Source organism: Plecotus auritus (genome assembly GCF_963455305.1).
Source record: "Plecotus auritus genome assembly, chromosome: 9".
Classification (NCBI taxonomy): Eukaryota; Metazoa; Chordata; class Mammalia; order Chiroptera; family Vespertilionidae; genus Plecotus; species Plecotus auritus.
Window position 1 is genome coordinate 30,838,830 of NC_137783.1, and position 21,107 is coordinate 30,859,936.

Consider the following 21,107-nt stretch of genomic DNA (forward strand, 5'->3'; position numbering starts at 1 on the left):
AGTCAGGAACGAATCACTTCCAAAGGCCCCACTCCCTAATACTACCATCCCATTGGTCTTTCAGATTTCAATACATGAATTTTTTAGGGGTGGGGGGACTGCACAAACATTCACACCATAGCACTTGTGTACCCCGCTCTCCTTACAAGTAAGTTGTGTGTGAACGGGTTAGAGTTTGGGACCATTCTGACTAGCTCCATATGCTGTGCTGAACAGGGAGAGTTTGCTTTGATGCATCTATAAGAAAAAAACCCTCTCGCCATGTGTCATCCCCATGAAATGGACAACAGGCCTAGAACGTGTACACGTGGATGTATTCAGAGGGAAGGAACTGCCTTTACCCCAGATAGCTCTCACACAACTACTCTAAATTATTTTTCTTAGTGATCAAAAAAGGGCTTTCGCCTGTGCCATTAAGCTCCATAATCATCTTTCTTACACGGCCTAATTCTGGAGGTCCTCTTTCGAAGCAACCCACCGTCTCGTTTTGCTACTCCCCACAGCATCACCAGAAAAGAAATAGCCAGCGTGTCCATTGAAGAATGTATTCCTGTCACAAGTTATTTTCCTTCCTTCCCAGACAAACTGACCAGAGCTGCCTGCTTGGGAGAATTCCAAATGAGCTTCAGTCCGAGGTGCTGTCTTTCATAATGAATTTTGTCAAAGAAAAAACATGTAGAAAAAAACAGACATGCACGTTGACTTGCATGCAGTGACAAAACAAAGTGCTTGAGCCACTTATTTAAGAAACAGGCCTCGGCAAACAGAATTGGGTTGTCTAACCGTATTAGCACATTATCACAGGCCTGCCCACACAGCAGCAGCACTACTGACCTCCCTCTGACTGGAGATTTCCTTGTTTTTGTCACTCCCTAAATCCTTCAGTTGATAGCAAAACAGAAATAAAACCAGCATCGAAATCTGTTTGTGTATAAATAAAATTTTGCTTTTGGCCGTAAGTATCTTTATGTGGGCTCTTATGACATTATCTGAATAAGAAAAAAATAAACAGAATCCTGGTCTATCACATATATTTAACTTTTTATTGATCTTCTTTTCAAGTGGGCAGGGTGAGAGCAGGGCTTACTCAAGGAGGCTCAGCTCCATGTAAATCACCCTGAGAGGAGTAAGAAAAATTGCTGGCCTCAGTATCTTACTATCTCTTGGGAAGCAGACGTATACACAACTGTGATTCAGAGCCATATGTGAGAAGTTGTAGAAAAGTTATAGAGTGCTGTAAGAGCCGGAGGAGAGAGGAGGGGATTGTCTGCAGACAGGAAAACTACCATGAATCATTGTCTCTGAGGTTTCTTTCTTTATTGGAATTTCATGAGTCTGTATCTCTCTCAGCGTGACCAACCCAACTGAGCTATTGGAACTATGTGGCCGTGACTTTAAATGAACCTCCCTCGATAGGAAACCCATGTCCGGTATATAGAATAGATATTGGTATTCCGCTGTGACCATCTGGAGCTCATCTCTCCTCATGTGGGCTTGAGAATAGATCTCTGACGTTGGGGAAGGCAGCTGCAGTCCCTTCTGTAAAATAGCCAAGTTGAATGCCTCAAAAGGACACCTGGGTTCTGAGATTTGATGCAGGTTACTGAGTGGGAGGAATTTCAAAAACATGTACCTTAATCCCACAAGGGCACACCAGGATGAGCCAGGAAATTGTTGGCACTGCTTAATAACTCCCAGGCTGTGCCCTGTGCAAGCCCAGCAGGCATCAATTACATGGACTCGAGGGGAGTGAGTCTTCTGTAGTTGCCCCATAGCAGCCTGCACACCCGTGGGAAATTTGCTTCTGAAAGTAATTTTTCTCAGTCTCCATCTTTTACATCAGAAAAGGGCACCTCTTTTGTGCAGCAACAACAAAAATGGTTGTTTGATATTTAGAGAAATATTTTGTGTGATATCATTAATTTAAATCATCATGGTTTACATTTCACAAAGCACTTTGATCCTTATAATTCTGTTGGGAAGTAGATAAAGAGTTATTAGTCCATTTTCTGTAAGTGGAGATGCGCTGCCAAAAGATTAAGTAATGCGACTTACAGCCATCACACATAAGTTTAAAGCACAAGAGTTTCTACCTTTGGGGAAATCTCATTACTAATCCACTTCCTAATGCATTTTAGAAATGGATTAATTAATAATTCATGAACAAAGGAGTTTATTAGCTCTAATTTGCTAACCCCATCTGCCATTATTTTTTAAATATTTTTAATTGAATTTTAGAGAGAGAAAGAGAGAGAAACATTGATGTGATCCACTGCCCCCTGCAGGTTGCCCACCAGGGATTGAGCCTACAACCTGAGCATGTGCCCTGACCACAAATTGAACCAGAAACCTTTTGGTGTTCGGACAATGTCCAACCAACTAAGCCATGTGGATCAGGGCTGCCATTGTTTTTATAAGCAGAGATTCCTGAAGTTCCACTGACCTAATGGAGACACATTACAGTGACATTAGAGGCTCTCTCTCCAACCAGTTACCTTTGCCAATTGTCTGATTACTGTAAAAATCTCAATGATCTGTCACGCATGGCCCCATAAAAAAATCTTCCTACCACCATCAGTATTCACCACTTTCCTTTTCTTCTACACCAGCATTTTTAGTGAGATTTTCTTCTAGAACTTCCACACATCTACAATGTCATTGTGTGTTTGATGCTGAAATGGGGAGATTGCCTCTGTTTCCTTTTGTGTTGAATTCTATTAGAGATACTGGCTCCTGTTCTGCCTCACATCCTGATAGTTCATAAGATTTATAGAGGAAACGTCTAAGTCACACAGAGGAGGGGTTTATATTCCTAGTTCCTCCCACCCAGGACAAATCCAAATGACTGATAACCATGCAGTACTCAGAGTTTTGTCTTTCTATTGACCAAGGCTTTGATACTGGTTTGAGCTTTTATGACTTCATTTTTACTGTACTTAGGATGACTTTTCCCCCAGAAGGTTCATCAGTCCCTCATGCCAATAGACTTCTGAGAGATACCCTACCAGTCTTCCAGACACGATTGGGTGTGTATGGGAACTGGAATCTATATCACAATTTAAGCTTGAGCTGGTGTCTCAACATGCCATCCCTCAGTTACATTTACGGCAAACAAACTTTATATTCCAACCACATGTGACTTTCCTTCAGTATTGAGATAATCATGACTTACCTTCAGTATTGAGATAATCATGGGTTAAGAAAGACATTTTTGCTTATGAAAAGAAGGAATTTGCTGGGGCTACATTTATGCCATTAAACTATCGTGTTTGACGGATTAACATTTTTACTTATCTCTGAGTTGTTTTGGAGAGTTAAAGGACACAGGTGTTCTCTAAAAGAAAATTAGCAGCATGTTCCCACTGGCAGACGTGTGTCAAAATGGGATTGGTTAAGATAAACGTATTTGGAAAAGAACCTATTGTGTTTAAGTTTTCATGTAGTATTATGGCTGCTCCAACTTCATAGTCTTCCTGTTATTAGCCATTTGAACTTCCAGGTGATAGAAGGCCTTAAGACTGAGAGGGGAAAAAAAACAAACCAGGAAGAATCATATGCTTCAGTTATTAAGAAAGTTCTGAGAAAACAAAGCCACTTTAAAACATAAAGAGGTTTTCTTTGAAAAATTAATTTCCTAAAACTTGAGGGCTCTTTTATTTTGGCAAAAAAAGAAGGTAGCTTCTGCTACTTTCAAAAATTATTCAAGTCAATAGTAAGAATTAGGGTGTCATACAGAAAACAGGTCAATGGAGGTGATAGTTTTATTTGAGTCATAGTCATAGATTATAATACAAGTTTATTTTTAGAGGAGATGATATAGTGTCACTAAAATTATGTCTGTGTGCTAAACTACCCCAAAATGTAGTGGTTTAAAAACAACAGTGGTGTATTGTTTTCACCATTTCCTGGACCGTCTGGATTCAGTGAGCCGACTTTGTGCTCCACATGGTGTTGTGGAGATCGCACCAGTAGTTCAAGATTGCTTCATGTCCTCCAGAGTCACTCTCTAACGACCTGTCACTGCACAGTAGCCTAGGCTTCTTTACAGTTTGGCTGTTGTGGGAGGGTGTTAGAGTCAAGTTTATATTTAACTTTCTAAGGTCTGCTAGTTAAGCAGTCTGAAACTTGGGCAAATGGCCTGCAGGCACTGGTTTTTTGAGAGTTCCCACTGGGGTTCCAGCTCTGGCTTTGAATCGAGGTTCTGCCACTCACATCCAGGGAGATGAAGTTATTTGCCTGAGGCCTTAGGTCTTGTCTTCTCATTTTGCATAATGTGGATAATGACAGAACATAAAGAATTATTGAAAAATAAAATAAGTTTATATAAAGTTGTATTATCTTTATTTCACTGATAAAAAACATTCAAAAATGTTTTCAAAGTCACATAGTTACTAAGCAATGTGGCTGGGACTTAAGTTATAACACTGTTTAGCACATAGTAAACACTAATTTAAAAATTACTGATAATATAGATACTAGGACATATCTTAAAAAGACACTATTCAGCTTAATTTGACATTTAATACCATCTTTCAGGCCTCTCACATTTATGACTGTAGTTAAATAGTAAGTTTAAATTTAATGGTGATAAAAATATGTCTGGGTTGAGCTAAAATTATTAAATGCTTAAAGATGATATAATAGTACATTACTTGCCATTATAACGTAAGTAAGAGTGACCTATTTTCCCCCAAAATAATTGATTTTATTTTTATGTTTAATGCTGTGTTTGTTTGTTTCTTTCAGTCCTTATACAGATTCATAGGGCCCTCCCCTTAATACCCATTCTCACCATTCATATTATCTGTCATGATTCCTACATTTCCTATCCACGCCACTCCTTTGGACTATGACTTTTGTCCTCAGAAATCAAAATGTGAATCTGAAAAAATAATACACTAAGTCATCATTATTTACAGAAGTCATAGGCTAAATTAATTTGTTAGATTATATATAGTCCATTTCCTGACTGCAAATATTTCCTACATTGTATTTATTCAATTAGCCATATAATAAATTGAGGAAGTATGCATCAATTTAGGAGTAAACTGTTATTAAGTTTGCCTGAAAACTAATAAATATTAAAATTGAAGGAACATACATTATTATATAAATTATATTAAAACCTTTTTGTTTTGTTTTTGTAGAATGTGAGTTGTTCTACAGATTAAATAAAATAAGATTTGTAAAGTAGTTAGCAGAATGCCTGGATCATAGTACATGCTGAATAGATGTTAGCGATAGTTATATTACTGTTAAAGTTAACTAAGAAAAAACGTTGACATACGAGTGTTTGATAGGTAAAATATTTTTTATTATTGCCATTAAAATTAATGTTTTTATTAAGGTAGCCTATTTTCAGTGGGTTGGCTAAAACTTCATGGGACTTAGAATCCCTAGTTGAATTTGATTTGCAAAAATAGAGCTTTGTTTTTCCTTACAGACCGCCATTGTCAAATATTTTGCTCTCTTTAATATAATGTAGCATAATCTTGGGAAATTCATGTTACTGTTTCCTGTATTTGACTTCTTCACATAATGCAGGACTTAAAATTGAGTGCTGAGGCATTTCTGGGCCTGGATGTCCAAGGCCTGGGTGAGACAGAGAACCTGGTGGCAGAGGTTTCTTCATGGGCCACTGGCTGTAAATCCTACTCTTATCCCTTATATATATGAAGTCACTTAAAATATAAGTGATGATAATTGCTAATAGTAGTAGTTACTGTGTGCATTCTCTGTCCTAAATCTTATACTAAAAGGGATTTAACATAGGTTTTATCTTTTAATCTTAATTCTCTATATGTCTAGGTGAGTTTTATAATTAAGGCAAACCTTTTAAAAGTCAGGGATTTGATTCTTTCATTGACTCTTTTGAGCTTTAATAGCAAAACCACTTTATCAAAGTTTCCAATACATTGCTATAGTTTTTTTTTAAGGTGATAATGTATTTCTTGTATTCTTATGCTTTCTAACAATTTACTGTAAAATCAGAAAAGAAAATACCTTGGCAAAGAATGGATTTAGGAGTAATAGGATAAAATAAAAGAATATTTTGCTTATATTCTAGGAAAAGGTACTTAATTAAACAATTGTATTCAGAAATTATTTTCCAAGGACAAATGTAGAAACTGCATGTTTGAAAGATTCAAAGTGATATTGGAGAAGAATTCATATCAAGAGTTAATATATAAAAGTACTCTACAAAGTGACCTTTGAATTCTGTTCTATCTTTATATTACATACTTCCATACAAGGGTTTTTATTTATTCAGAGTTAACTTTCTTTGAAACTGTATTTCCAAGTCAACATAGAAAATAAAAATAAAAACAATTTGAACATTGCATAAGATCTTTAACTACGTGACCTGAACTGAATATTCCATCCCTCACATTTTATTAAAACAGATACCTTAAGGTCAGATATTCTTAGATTGATTTTAAAAGTAAAATATTTTTTCATGTAACAAGTTTGACCACCGGTCATTTGCCAGGCATTAAGCCAAATGAGCTGGACACTGTACCTGACCTCAAGATGATAAAAGACTAGGCATAGGTTGGCACACTTTCCCTTACAGAGCCATGTGGTAAATCCTTTAGATTTGCAGGCCATACAGCATGTATTACAGTGACTCAACTCTGCCCTTGTATTGTAGAAGCAGCAGTAGACAATACTTGGACCAGTGGGCATGGCTGACTTCCATTGAAATCTGATTTACAAAAACAGGTGGTGAGCCAGTGGGCCATAGTTTGCTGACCCTATGATGAATCAACCATTCAGTTTACCATCACAGTCCAATACTAGGCCAGAGGTAGAAATGGGGACTTCAGGAGGACAGAGGAAAGGCACCCAGACTCTGTGCCTTAGGAGATGTGTCTGTGCGGAGTCTGCAGAGAGTGGAGAGAAGCCGAGGAGGGAGATTATCAGTCAAGGCTTCTCAGGGGAGATTATGGCTGACTTTCATCCTAAAAATATGCAGCGGTTCACCAAGAGACCGTGCTAAAGTATGTTCCATGTTAAGCATAGGGACTGTTGTGAAGTCTGTCACTTAATAATTAAGGGGTTACCAGGTTGAATAAGTTTGGAAAATACTATCTCTTTTTTTCCCTCAAGTTAGCTTTCTAAATGTGGTTTAGTCCCCCAAGTAAAGACTCATAAATTCTATAGAAAAAAAAAAACTGAAGTTCTATAACAGAATTTTCTTACCTGCTGATGGAACCCTTTTCTTCTTCTGTTGGTGTGGAATGTCTAGTAACGTATTTCGGAAATAATGTTTAAATAGCATTGGGCACAGCCATAAACCAAGGATGAAGAGTCTTTGGTACCATTTATCTATGTGAAGGCAGCCAAGTTCCAGAAGCACTTTGAACAGATGTCTCTTCAGTGTATAAGTTACTGGGCAGCCAGTATCCAGCCACTGGGAGATGCAAGTCATTGGGGGTTTTGAGGCTTTAGGTAGAACAAGAACTCAGTGAATTGGGAAACATGAAATGATAGAGCAATGGTTCTAAAGTTTGGACATTATCTCTCTGGAGGATGTTTTCTTGTCACAATGACCAGGAATACTGCTGGTATTTCATGGGCATGAGAGATGCCAAACGTTATGCAGTACATGGGACATCCATGCACACTGAAGATGTATGATGCCAATGGCACCTTGTGGAGAAAGAAACACTGCTATAGAAAAGGCTTAGTCTCTGGGGCAGGGGACCACATCTCCCAAGGTTCAAAAGGTTGGGTAAAAAATCTAGGCAGAAACTTTTAGGCTGATTATCATTAATTCAGCATTAAATGTTTAAAATATCAAATGCTCCTTTTTAGTTTTAACAGGTGCAATTTATTTAATTCCATAAAAACCCATCAGATTTTATTTTTGCTCAAGCATAGGCTGTTGTAAGATTTGCAGGGCAAAGGTCAGGTAGAGAGCAATTTTCTGAACAAGACACTGCATTAGATGCTATTAAGCATTTCAGAGGTAATCTAATAAAGTATGTCATTAGCGCCTCCTGTCCTCATGATTATTTCGACAGGAGCACCAGAGTAACCTTAGTTCTGATTTTGAAAGTAGCCCTCAGTGGGTATTTATTTTTTTATTAAATAACTACGCTAGTAACCCTTTTTTTTTTTTTTTTTTTTTAAGAAGACTCTGTCAGGCAATTGGTTTCTGTTCTGAATTCTTCTTGAGTAAATAGTAAATAGCCTCAAGGAGACATTCATGTGGTTCATGAAAAATAACAAGCAGATCCTTGAACAGATCAGGGTTGCTGTAAATAAGGCACCATCCCCTGGTCTGATGCAGCCCCTGCCTGGATGAATGTGTGGCGTGCAGAGTGGGTGGGCTGATGCTCAGTCTCACTCCTCCCCCATGCAGGTGCCTTTGTACAGTGTGCGAATTGCACAACCCCTGTGCAGTGGCCCTGGGTCAAAACCACTATTGTTTTATTGCATTTGGCTTTATTGAATATATTTCTTCAGTTTGCATGCTTTTAAGTACCTACTACACGACACACTGTATGACAAGTGAAGTATTATACAAGCTAAAGTATATGCCCCTTTAATTGAATGCCCACCCTATGGCAGCTTCTTTGCCCAGTGCTTCATACTTACTACTATTCACAACTTTGCTGTTTTCATTTTCTGACTAGGGAAGGTAAAGCTTATTGGCTTTAAATAACGTGCCCATAGTTATATAGCTAAGAAGTGGAGGCACTGGGATTCCAAACCATCTTTTTTGTTTGTTTGTTTCTAAACTTCCTGCTATTAGTTACTGTACAGTAAGAATTTCAGTAGCCCTAACTAGTTTGGCTCAGTGGATAGAGCGTCGGCCTGCAGACTGAAGGGTCCCAGGTTCGATTCCGGTCCAGGGCATGTACCTTGGTTGTGGGCACATCCCCAGTGGAGGTGTGCAGGAGGCAGCTGATCAATGTCTCTCTCTCATCGATGTTTCTAACTCTCTATCCCTCTCCCTTCCTCTCTGTAAAAAAATCAATAAAATATCTTTAAAAAAAGAATTTCAGTGAATTTATATGTTAGTGGGAGGAGATCAATATGTCATCAGATGGTTACAATACAAGCATAGGTGCTAATCAGGCAAGTTACCTACTTAGAGAAAGTTGTCAGAGACTATTTCCCAGAAGAGGTTGTCCTTGAGTCTAAAAGAAATTTACACAAATGTGGGGAATTCAAAGACTAATAAATAAAACTACAATGAAGTACCTCCTCACACTTGTCAGTCAAGATGGCTATTGGAAGGAAGGAAGGAAGGAAGGAAGGAAAGAAGGAAGGAAGGAAGGAAGGAAGGAAGGCAAGGGAAGGGAAGGAAGGAAGGGCAAAGAAAGGAAGGAAGGAAAAGAAAGGAAGGGAAAAAAAGAAAGGAAGGGAAAAAAGAAAAAAAAGGAGTGTTGGTAATGATGTGGAGAAACTGGGACTCTTGCACACTCTTGTGGAGGGGATGCAATATGTTACAACTGCTATGCCAAACAGTATGGAAGGTCCTCCAAAATTTAAAAACAATGATCATGTGATCTAGCAATCCTATTTCTGGTTATTTGTCCAAAAGAATTGAAATCAGGACCTTGAAGAAATATTAACACTACCATATTTAATACAGCACTATTCACAAGAGCCAAGACGTGGAATCAAATATGCACTGACATATGAATGCATAAAAAAACCACCTGTGGTATATACGTAACAATGGAATATAATTCAGCCTGAAAAAAAAAGAAGGAAATCCTGCAATTTGCAACAACATGAATGAACCTTGAGAACATTATACTAAGTGAAATAAGTCAATCACAGAAAGAAAAAAGCTGCATTTCACTTATATGAGGGATCTACTAGTAAGTCAACTCATAAAATGAAAGACTGGAATGGTGGTGACCATGGTTAGGGGGTGGTAGAACTAGAGAGTTACTAATTAACAGGCATCAAATTTCTGTTAAATAAGATGAATAAGCTCTACAGATATGCTGTACAATATTGAACCTATAGTCAGCAACAATGTGTTGTGTACTTAAAATTTATTAAGAGAGTAAATCACCTGTTAAGTGTTCTTACCGCAATAAAAATAAAATAAACTAATAAGACACAGTATAAATTGAAAAGCTTGTCTGCACTTCAGAAAATAAGCTGGGATGTGTTTGTGAGTTTTAGTGATCCCTTTAAATTGGCATATACCAACCGAAATAATCTGGGTAGATTTAAAAACATACATTGAGCAGCAAGATGAACCTTTTAGATGGTATGCTATGTGAATTAACCTGTCACAAAAAGAGAAATACTCTATGATTCCATTTATATGAGGTATACTTGGCATAGCCAAATTTATTTTGTTAAATTTTTTTTGTTAATCCTCACCTGAGGATTCCATTGATTTTTAGTGAAGGAAGGGGAGAGACAGAAACATTGATGTGAGAGAGATACATCGATTGGTTGCCTCCTGCACATGCCCCGATCAGGGCCAAGGATCGAGCCTGCAACTGAGGTACTTGCCCTTGATTGGAATTGAACCTGGGATCTTTCAGTCCATGGGCCGATGCTCTATCCACTGAGCCAAACTGGCTAGGATGACAGCCAAATTTATAGAGACAAAATGTAGAATGGTGGTTACTAGGAACCGGAGGGAGAGGGAAATAGGGAGTTTAATTGGTGTAGAGTTTCAGTTTAAGAGGGTGAAAAATTCTGGAGATGAATAGTGGTGATGACTGTACAACAATCTGAGTGTACTAAGTAAGTGCTATTGAACTGTACACTTAAAAATGATTAAGAGTGATAAATTTGTATATGGTACAATAGAACACACACACACACACACACACACACACATTGATTTCTTGGAGCCCATTGCATACCTTATGAATCTGACTTTCTAATGCTTTAAGGTTTGGAAACAACTGCCTCAGGCATTTTGACCAAGAATCTAGCCTAAGCGATTGGGACCTTGCTTTGGAAAATCTGGTGAATCTTCAGAATTGAATCACGTTAATATTAAATTTGACAGTTTTTAGTCAATACAGCATAGTTATAGAAGATGATTTTTAAGACAATGATTTTAAAATTTTTGTTGTTTTTAGATAATCACTGATATTTGGTGTTTTAATTTGAAATTAAAACGATTTTAAATACATTCTCATATTATTTCATGGCATTTGTATGAAACTTCTTGGGCCAGAATTATTATTTTAATATTAGGGAAGAAATAATATTAGGCACTGTTTATCTATTTTTAAAGCCTGAATTCATTGGAAGTGATTACAAAGAGTGTCTGGAGTCAACGGGAGAAAGAAGAGAAACTTGGAGGTATTTCTCCGAATGCGTTTCTCTGCTTGGACTCACCAAGGGGGAGCTGATGGAAAGCACCAGGGTTCCGGGTCTGATCAGAGATTTCCTGCCTCCTCTGAGGGCACAGAAGCCCAGAGCAACTTGGACTTCAAGGGTCCTTTGTGACCTGTATAGCAGGGGATTAGAGACTTAACTCCCCACCCTCTGGGCATGACATGCCTCCTGTGTTCAGTATAACCTTGGGGAAGACCTGAACAGTGAATGTGAGGAATTAGTATGTCACTGAGAGAGAAGGGTTGATACTCCAAATGAAATAGAATTTTATTTTAAAAAATGAAGAAATGGGTATTTAGAACTAAAACGCATATAATTGTGGCTGTTAATGTTTATTGAATGTTTACTATGTGCCAGGTATCTTCTTAATGCTTCATATCTCATTTTGCACTTATTTTCACCACAACCCTAGGCAGCAGGTGGCTTTATCACCCCCCCTCCCGCTTTTTTTTAAGCCAAAGAAGCTGAAACCTGGTCAGATTAAATTGCTTGCCAAGGGCATAGCTAATCATTAGTAGCAGAGCCTAATTCAAGTTGATATTCTTTCCTTCTAAAGCCCATAAGCTTAATTACTATACAGTCTTCCAGGATAAGGAGTTTAAATTTTATCACCTCAGTGATAAAATTATACCCCATGTCTATAATGGCTTGCTTGATTTAAAGCATTATATGCAAAATAAATTATTATTATTCATAATCTGGTGAGAAAATAGGCAGCTATTGAAGGATTGGAGCCATTGTGTGATATTTGCTAAATGTTGATAGAAATAAATCTGACAGTGATGTGTAAAGGAAGGAGGGGCAGAGAAAGACCATTTATTACTGTTGCATAACAGACTGAATCAGGATCAATGCCAGGTGATCCAATTAAGGAAGAAAAGTATGTTGAGGGCAGACAGCCTTGTGATGAGTTTGCTAAGGGGAAAGATCAGATAACTGTGAGGTTAAGAAGAATTCTTACTTTTTTCAAAAATATATTTCTTTATTGATTTCAGAGAGGAAGGGAGAGGGATAGAGAGATAGAAACATCAATGATGAGAGAGAATCATTGATTGGCTGCCTCCTGCACGCCCCCTACTGGGGATCGAGCCCACAACCTGGGCATGTGCCCTTGGCCGGAATCGAACCTGGGACCCCTCAGTCCGCAGGCTGACGCTCTATCCACTGAGCCAAACTGGCTAGAAATTGATTTCTTTGGTAAGCCAGATATTTCTGCTGTTATTCAATTGTTATAAGCTACCAGTACAGAAATAAACAATACTTGTCAATATTCTTGACATTACACTTGATACCAAGCTTATTTCTTTTTTTTAATTTTTATTTTTTTTAATTGTTTGAAGTATTACAAATAGTAGTACACATGTCTCCTTTTTTTTCCCCATTGACCTCCCCCCGGCCTCCCCTTCCCCCCAGTACATGCCTTTACCTGCCCGCCCCCCCAGTGTCTTGTATCCATTGGTTATGCTTATATGCATGTGTACAAGTCTTTCGGTTGATCTCTTACAGCCCCCCACTTCCCCACAACCTCCCCTGCCTTCCCGCTGTAGTTTGACAGTCTGTTCAATGCTTCTTTGCCTCTGTATCTATTTTTCCCCCATTTCTTTCCTTTAAAAAATCTTGCCTCTGCAGACTAGAAATAAACATATAATAACAAAAAATGTTTGAGTCCCAATTTCAATGTCCAACAGTTCTGAGTCCCCGTTTCAATGTCAAACAGTTCCTTATGTGTTCATGTCAGCAATGATATCTGGATGGTGGGCACATGTTGGCAATGCAGGTCCGACCCTCTCTGATTTGGTCCTAGGCAACCTGCTGCGTCACACAGCTGCTGACTGCTAGTGTGGCAAGGCGTTGTCAGCATCTTCCATCTCTGGACTGTTCCTCCTCTTGTCTTCGTGGTTGGAGCAGACCTGTCACTTCCTCTCTGTTGCAGGAATCCACATGGTCCAAGCTTATTTCTTAATAACAGAATAAAAAGGCTACTGTTCCCCAAATGCTACCCAAAGATAATTATAACTCTGTATGCTCTGCTCCAGATAGAGGGAATTGTTAAACAATTTTTTAAAACTTCAGTTACAATTGACATTCCGTATTATTTTATACTAGTGGCCCTGCGCACGAATCCGTGCACAAGTAGCTCTCTGCAGGGCCTGGCTTGCTTTGGTTGAAGTCTACAAAAATAATCAGCCTCACAGAGAGATGTCGTTGGAAAAGGGAGGCGTATTCTAATGGCCTTTTCAAGTAACTGTGGACACTTGTCTTTGATACTTCCACAAAGCCCAACAAATAGTAATTTATTAAAAGTTAGTTGCAATGGAGGATCAGAAACCATATCAATGAACTTTTCATACTTCATTACACTGAAATCCATTGATCCATCTTGCACTTTGAATAGATCTTTCCCCATGCATGATTTCAATACATCATGCACTGGGCATCTGCAAAGTACTGGTTCACTGAATTTCCAAAAAGCTCTCATTTGTTAATATCAATATATCACCAAATGATCTCATCTGACAGTCTTCAAGTATTGAGAAGCTGTTAAGCCCACAGTACAGATACAGTTTTTCAGAAGTTTTAATATTAATTTGAAAGTTCAAATTCTATTACTGGCAACAAATACTGGCTGTGGTTTTTCTTGAAGTGACGAGCTCACTTTAAAAAAAAAAAAACAACAGTCTGCTGGATACTCAAGTCTGCTTAACCAAAGTTTGTTGGTTGTTGCCAAGTAAAAATGACATTCCATGAGAAAAGTGGTTAAGTCAGCTTGCAACTCCAACATAAGTCCTTTTCCTTGGGACAACCATCATACTTCAATAGGCAGAAGATGCACTTTACATGGCCTTGCTATTTGTCCCCTACTATGAAAAACATCCATACTCAAGGGTTGAAACAAGAAAATAATGTTTACTGCTTCATTCAAAGCATTTTCAATTAAAATTGTCGTTTTATTTTGCTGTGAGTATGTGGTGATGCCGAACAGGACAATGAGTGCAGTTTGGTGTTACTGCCGTACTTTGTACTGAGGGGCCACCTTTGCTCTTGCATGGTCAGTGTCAACGGCAATTGACTTGTTTGAGGGTAAACTGTGAGATTTGAAAAGTTATTCTGTAGTGAATAGCTCAGTACCACGTGTGTTTATTGCTAAGAATTTCTATAAAAATCACCTTCTTTGGTGATTAGTTGGTTCTGATACCAGGTGAAGACAAGGGAAATGGCAAGTCCAGCCACGAGTATAGATGAATTCATTTGTAAGTCATAAGTACAATTCCACAGGCAAGATCTCAACTCGTCTCTGTATTTGCAGCTTAATCTTGGATCCAGTAAGGTGTTGTATCTTTGGAAAGAGGCAGTGCAGCAATTTTTTTTCCACTGGCTTCATCCTGCAGACATTCAGTAGAGTCTGCTCTACAAGGCTTTAGTGGTCTCTAGGCCGTTCTGTGGGATTCTCAAGTCACTGAAGTGTGGAAGTACACCCTGTAAAATGCTTCCCATAGTCTTCCATTTCTTATTTGAAAAATCAAAAATAATTTGGGTTTTAAAAACTCTATCATGTCTACATTTAAAAACTCAATATTCTCTTCTTGAAACTTTGAGTAATTAGGCTCAAAGTGATATTACAACTGGCATGATAATATTATTGTTTAAATATTCTGTTGACAATATGGTAAATTATTGTCATCCATAATGCTGAAGGAATGATAGGTTTTGCCATATTTCTATCTCTTATCTCCAGTGTCTCCATTTTCTTTGGACTAGATTGTCCCCCCGTGAGTCAGAAAACTCTCTGCTCTGTCCTTTTTATATTTTTCAGTGTCTTTAGATTTAGAAATTGGCAGCTCTGGCAGGAGCATAAGAATCTTACGATCTTTCCCTTTCAAGTAAATTATCTACCCTTAAAAAGAAGAAAAATATAAAAAAGCAAACTTTTAATTAAATTCTTAATATTGATAATTCTTACAAATTTCTAAATTTGTAAGTCTTAGATAAAATTTTAAAAGTTAAAAATGTTTTTGAAAAGATATAAAACTATTATTGCAACGCAAGGTGTCCAAATATCTTTAATTATTGTTTTCCCTCTTAAGCAGAAGGAATACTTCAGAAGTTCAAAAGAATGATTTATTGAATGATAATAAGGTTACAGAGATTATAGCAGGTATATGATAATTAATTCATAGAAGCACAAAGTACTGAAATGGTACTGAGTTAATTTCTGTAAATAGTACACATATGGCAAACCTAATACTACCTTTAAAAATTCTGCAAAGCACAAGAACATAGAAGTACACATGCATTAGCCATCAAAGCAGTGATGTCATATAGTCTCTGGGGGATTCTGCTGTACACATGAGAAAGAAGAGTTAAAAAGGCAAATGACAGCTTAGACTGCGTGCTTTGACTTTGAGGACCCCCATGAATAGGTCTTGGGGAATCCTGGGCTTCCGGAACACATTCTGAGCATTGTTGCTGAGGTAATGATATTCTATAAGAGACCCATTTTTTCTGTTATGTGTTTGTTTTGCAGCCACCTGGCTATAATAAAATTCTTTGCACTTGGATTTTCCTTCCTCGGTTTTTATGTTCATACACTAGGTTACCAGAAATAAAATTACTAAGACAAATTCAGAATATGGGGCATCCAAAAAGACAGCTGTCCCAGATCTCTTCCCAAAGTGGATGTAATAATGGGGATGGGGGTGGGAATGGGGGTGGTGGGAGGATTGTGTAGAATAAGAGACTAGAGAAACATAACAGCCAGAAGCAGTGTGTGGATTTTTAGGGAACCTGGCTTGAAAAATAAATAAATACATTTTTGAACAATAGGCAATTTTTTTTTATTAAATAAATCTTTATTCAGATTATTACAATTATTTCTCCTTTTTCCCCCCATAGCTCCCCTCCACCCCTTTCCCACCCCACCTTCTGCCCTTACCTCCCCCCCACTGTCCTCATCCATAGGTGTATGATTTTTGTCCATTCTCTTCATGAACCCCCCATACCCCTTTCCCCCTGAGAATTATCAGTCCACTCCCTTTCTATGCCCCTGATTCTATTATATTCACCAGATTATTCTGCTCCTCAGGTTTTTAATTCACTTGATTTTTAGGTTCGCTTGTTGATAGATATGTATTTGTTGTTCATAATTTTTCTCTTTACTTTTTTCTTCTTCCTCTTCTTAAAGAATACCTTTCAGCATTTCATATAATACTGGTTTGGTGGTGATGAACTCCTTCAGCTTTTTCTTATCTGTGAAGCTCTTTATCTGCCCTTCAATTCTGAATGATAGCTTTGCTGGGTAGAGTAATCTTGGTTGTAGGTTCTTGCTATTCATCACATTGAAAATTTCTTGCCACTCCCGTCTGGCCTGCATAGTTTCTGTTGAGAAGTCAGCTGACAGTCGTATGGGTGCTCCCTTGTAGGTAATTAACTGTTTTTCTCTTGCTGCTTTTAATATTCTCTCTTTGTCTTTTGCTCTTGGCATTTTAATTATGATGTGTCTTGGTGTGGTCCTCTTTGGATTCCTTTTGTTTGGGGTTCTGTGGGCTTCCTGGACTTGTAAGTCTATTTCTTTCACCAGGTGGGGGAAGTTTTCGGTCATTATTTCTTCAAATAGGTTTTCAGTATCTTGCTCTCTCTCTTCTTCTGGCACCCCCATAATTCTGATGTTGGTATGCTTGAAGTTGTCCCAGAGTCTTCTTACATTATCTTCAACTTTTTGGATTTTTTTTTTTTGCTTTTTGCTTTTTCGGTTGAGTGTTTTTTGCTTCTTTGTATTTCAATTCTTTGACTTGATTCTTGTGTTCCTCTATTCTGTTTCTGGGTCTCTGTATAATATTTTTTATTTCAGTCAGTGTATGTTTAATTTCTAGTTGGTCCTTTTTCATATCTTCGAGGGTCTCGTTATATTTATCGGCCTTTTCTAGGATATTCTTAAAAAGTCTTATAACCGTGGTTTTGAATTCTATATCCAGTCGTTTGTTTTCCTCCATTTCTTTCGTTTGTGATCTGATTCTTTGACCCCGCATTTTCATTGATTCCCTGAGTTGGTAAGGTAGATATTTGTGCTAGGTTTCCAATATGGCCCAGTGGGTCTGCTTCCCCAGTTAACCTGAGGTGGACACTCTTGGTGCACCCCTTTGTGGACTGTGTGTACAGCCTTGTTGTAATTAAGTCTTTATTGTTGTTGGTATCACTGGGAAGAATTGACCTCCGGGTCAGTTGGCTGTAAGGATCAGCTGTGTCTATGCTGGGAGAAGCCCGGTGCTGGAGACAGCCCTATAGGATTAGACTTGCCAAATTGCAATAGCCTCTGTGCTCAGCTTGGATGGGGTGGAGCCTCAGTCTTGGCTTCCTGTCAGCCCCGCCCCTGCGCGCACGTGCGCTTTCAGTCCTCCACCTTCCCCAGCTCGAGTCTCCGCCTGAGAGTCCAGACTCCCCCCACAAGAGCGTGGGTCCCCAGGGGCTCGCGTGGAACCGGGGTTCACTGCAGTCAGAACTGGGGCACAGTGCCGTCAGGAGCCTCTGACTCCCCTCCACCAGGGAAAGCCCGCGGCAACCTCCGCAGCCCTTGTGCGCACCGGCGCGGGCGCGCTTTCAGTCCTCTGTCTTCCCCGGCTCCCGAGTCTCCGCCCGAGAGTCCAGACTCCCCCCACAAGAGTGTGGGTCCCCAGGGGCTCGCCTGGAACTGGGGTTCACTGCAGTCAGAACTGGGGCTCAGTGCAGTCAGAATCCTCTGACTCCCCTCCACTAGGGAAAGCCTGTGGCAACCCCCGCAGCCTTTGTGCGCACCGACGCTCGCGCGCGTGTGCACTTTAGTCCTCCGCCTTCCCCGGCTCCCGAGTCTCCGCCCGAGAGTCCAGACTCCCCCCACAAGAGCGTGGGTCCCCAGGGGTTCGCCCGGAACTGGGGTTCAGTGCAGTCAGAACTAGGGTTCAGTGCGGTCGGAGGCTTCCTTCCCCCTTCCGCCAGAGGAAGTCAGCCAGGCTCTCAGCCGCCCTTCCTCTCTGCGCGCACAAAGCCCCTTTGCCGTACCTCCAATTCTCTGTGAGCTTTTCTCCTTCCTTCTAGTTGTAGAATTTTCACTCAGCCTGTTTTCCTGTGGTTCTGGATGGTGTCCGTTCTGTCTTTTAGTTGTAGTTTTGAAATTGTTGTGCGAGGCAGCAGTTTAGATGTTTACCTATGCCGCCATCTTGGTTTCTCCCAATAGGCAATTTTTGAATATGGGATTGGGTGGGCAGTTGAACAGGCATGAGCAGATATGGAAAATCACCCATGGTGGAAAGCAAAGACAACCCTAGGGTAACCTTTCCCAGAACTCAAGTATTGAGGTTGCTGAACTGAGGTCCAATCACCCCTAACGTTCTGGTACTAATTATCTGCTAACAGAACAGCTATAAGATGATATTTTGGAATTTTAGTTAATTTTTCTTATGTATAATGATGGTTCATAGTTATTTGTTTAGGGACATGTTATCTTTAGGATATGTATGCTGAAGTATTAGGGGCGACATTTGATCATCTGCATTCAAAAAGTTCATAAAAATGACTATAAAACTCATCTAGAAAAATAGAAGGATTGAAGGTAGATAAAGCAAAGATAGCACAATGTTAACAGCTACAATTTTAGGTGGTGGAGATGCAGGTGATTCTTGAACTATTCTGCTTTTTAATTTATTTGTTATTTTTCTTTTCTTCAGCTTTTATTCTTTTAAAAATATTTATATTTGTTGTTGCAAGTATTATAGATGTCTCCCTTCTTCTCCCCATTGACCACTCAACCCTGCTTCCACACCCCTCAGGCCTTCACACACTGCTGTCGTTTTCATAGTAAAAAGTTGGTTAACAAATGAAGTCACTAAATCATGTTATTAGTATTATTGATTCATTTCAAAATTATTACCTAAAAGAAAGTAGCACTGTTTTGAAAGTTACATGAGGCATTTCTAAATACTTCCACTGTAAAGTGCATAGCTCAGTAGGTGATTAGCTTCACAAACCTTCAGATAGAAATTTCTATCCTTTCTTCTGAGTGGTGTGACCTAAGACAAGTTTCCAAGATCCCGGTGGTCTTAACTGTAAAATGGGTGACAATAACAATGGTTAATTGATAAGGCTGTTGTAAGAATAAAATTTATATTATCTACAAAACCCTCAGCCTAGTGCCTGTATGATTCTAATCACGCCAGAACTATTCTGTAAGTCAAATATAATAATACAGATGTACATGCACTCATTTGGAGTCCCCCCCCCCCCTTATTTAAGCATTGAGGTAGGATTAAATGAGAATTTAGTTCCACATCCCAGTTAGATTTTCCTGTGGAGTTTTAAGAATTATATATTGAAGAGTATTTTTTAAGCCATTACTATTTCACATACAAAAGAAGTTTTGTTGATTCGTGTATTCAACATCATACAATATTTTTATTTATTGGTCAAAGAGGGAAAAATAAGAGAAGAGGGTGAGAAGAGAATTAACATTTTTCAGTGTCTACTGTGAGTCTGGCTCTTCTCTCCATTCTGTCTGATCTGATCCTTTCAACTGTGCTAGGAAGCATTCCCACATCCATGCTTTCATCACTGTATTCAACACATGCTCCCAAGTTATTATTTGTGAATCACTAAAAATACAGGGTTGAACAAGACAGAGAGTGCTCCTATTTTTGTGGTATCTTAATTTGATCAGGGAAGACAGCCAGTAACAAATATCTGATTATCTAATACGGTTGTAGGAAGGGATAAAAGACTTTATAATAGGAGGACCTAATCTAGCTGTTGGAAGACTGGAAGCTTCCAACATTGTTGATGAATGCTCGCTGGTCTGCATATATCATCAAGTGTGTGTGTGTGTGCGTGTGTGTAAGGGGGAGGGGTGTGGTGCAGTGGGGACAGAGGACCTAAAGAGGGAGATGGAAATAAAAGGAATGTGGTGACAGCAGGCTGCTAAGGGAGAGGATGTGTTTTCCCTATTATAGCTGGGACACTTACAGTCACACAGATAAATACAAGTGGGATTTGAACTTGGTTCTGTCTAAACCTCAAGTTCTTTCTCAGAAAATAGACCTTTTCTTGTTAGTCATCAAACCATGCTTAAGTTATTGCTTTGGCCTACATCTGCAGACTCTTCGTCACTCTGCATTTTCATTCAGATACACTGCTGTATGTGTTTTTTTGGTGTGTGTGTGTGTGTGTGTGCATATGTGTTTTTTTTAAATGAAAGTAAGTCACTGTTCAAACTTTCAGATTCATCTGTTTTGTTTTTCAGTGTTCCCACATTCCAGAGCCTTCCTGAAGAGATCCTCAGTAAACTTGCTGACGTCCTTGAAGAGGTAATTGTTTTTAACACTTGAACTTTCCCCATGGGACCTAGCCCATTAGAGCTTTGCGATGATGAGTTACAAACTGCAGGGAGACCTTTTAAATATTTTATAGCTCTATATTCAGCTTCAGTAAAAAGCAGCTTAGCGCATCTGACATTTACTCATAGTCAGAAATGTGCAAATCAGCTATAGAGGGAGAAAAACTTGTTTGTAGCAAATGTAATGTCACTTTGACTTCCAAGAATGGGAGCTGGCATATTTCTATCTCATTTCAGTCCACATGAAGCAAGAGTGTAGTTAATCACCACTCTGAAGGTTCAGATGAGCAGATTTACAGGGTAATTAATAGTTGAGTATATATTTTATTAGTACATGAGTATATTTTACACACATCGTTATGTGCCTGAAAGTAAAAGTGTCACTTTTGCTTTTTCTCTGGAACTATGAAACTCGAAA

The 21,107-nt window shown here is 38.9% G+C and overlaps 1 protein-coding gene across 2 annotated transcripts in view; it reads left to right on the forward strand.

Annotated features, from left to right (window-relative positions):
* PRKG1 (protein kinase cGMP-dependent 1) overlaps positions 1-21,107 on the forward strand; it is a 1,125,638-nt gene that overhangs the window by 804,295 nt on the left and 300,236 nt on the right. For both annotated transcript variants that reach the window (XM_080643202.1, XM_080643201.1), the window contains exon 5: positions 20,597-20,660. In XM_080643202.1, the coding sequence (XP_080499328.1) occupies positions 20,597-20,660 (64 nt within the window). The remainder of the gene's footprint in view (positions 1-20,596; positions 20,661-21,107) is intronic.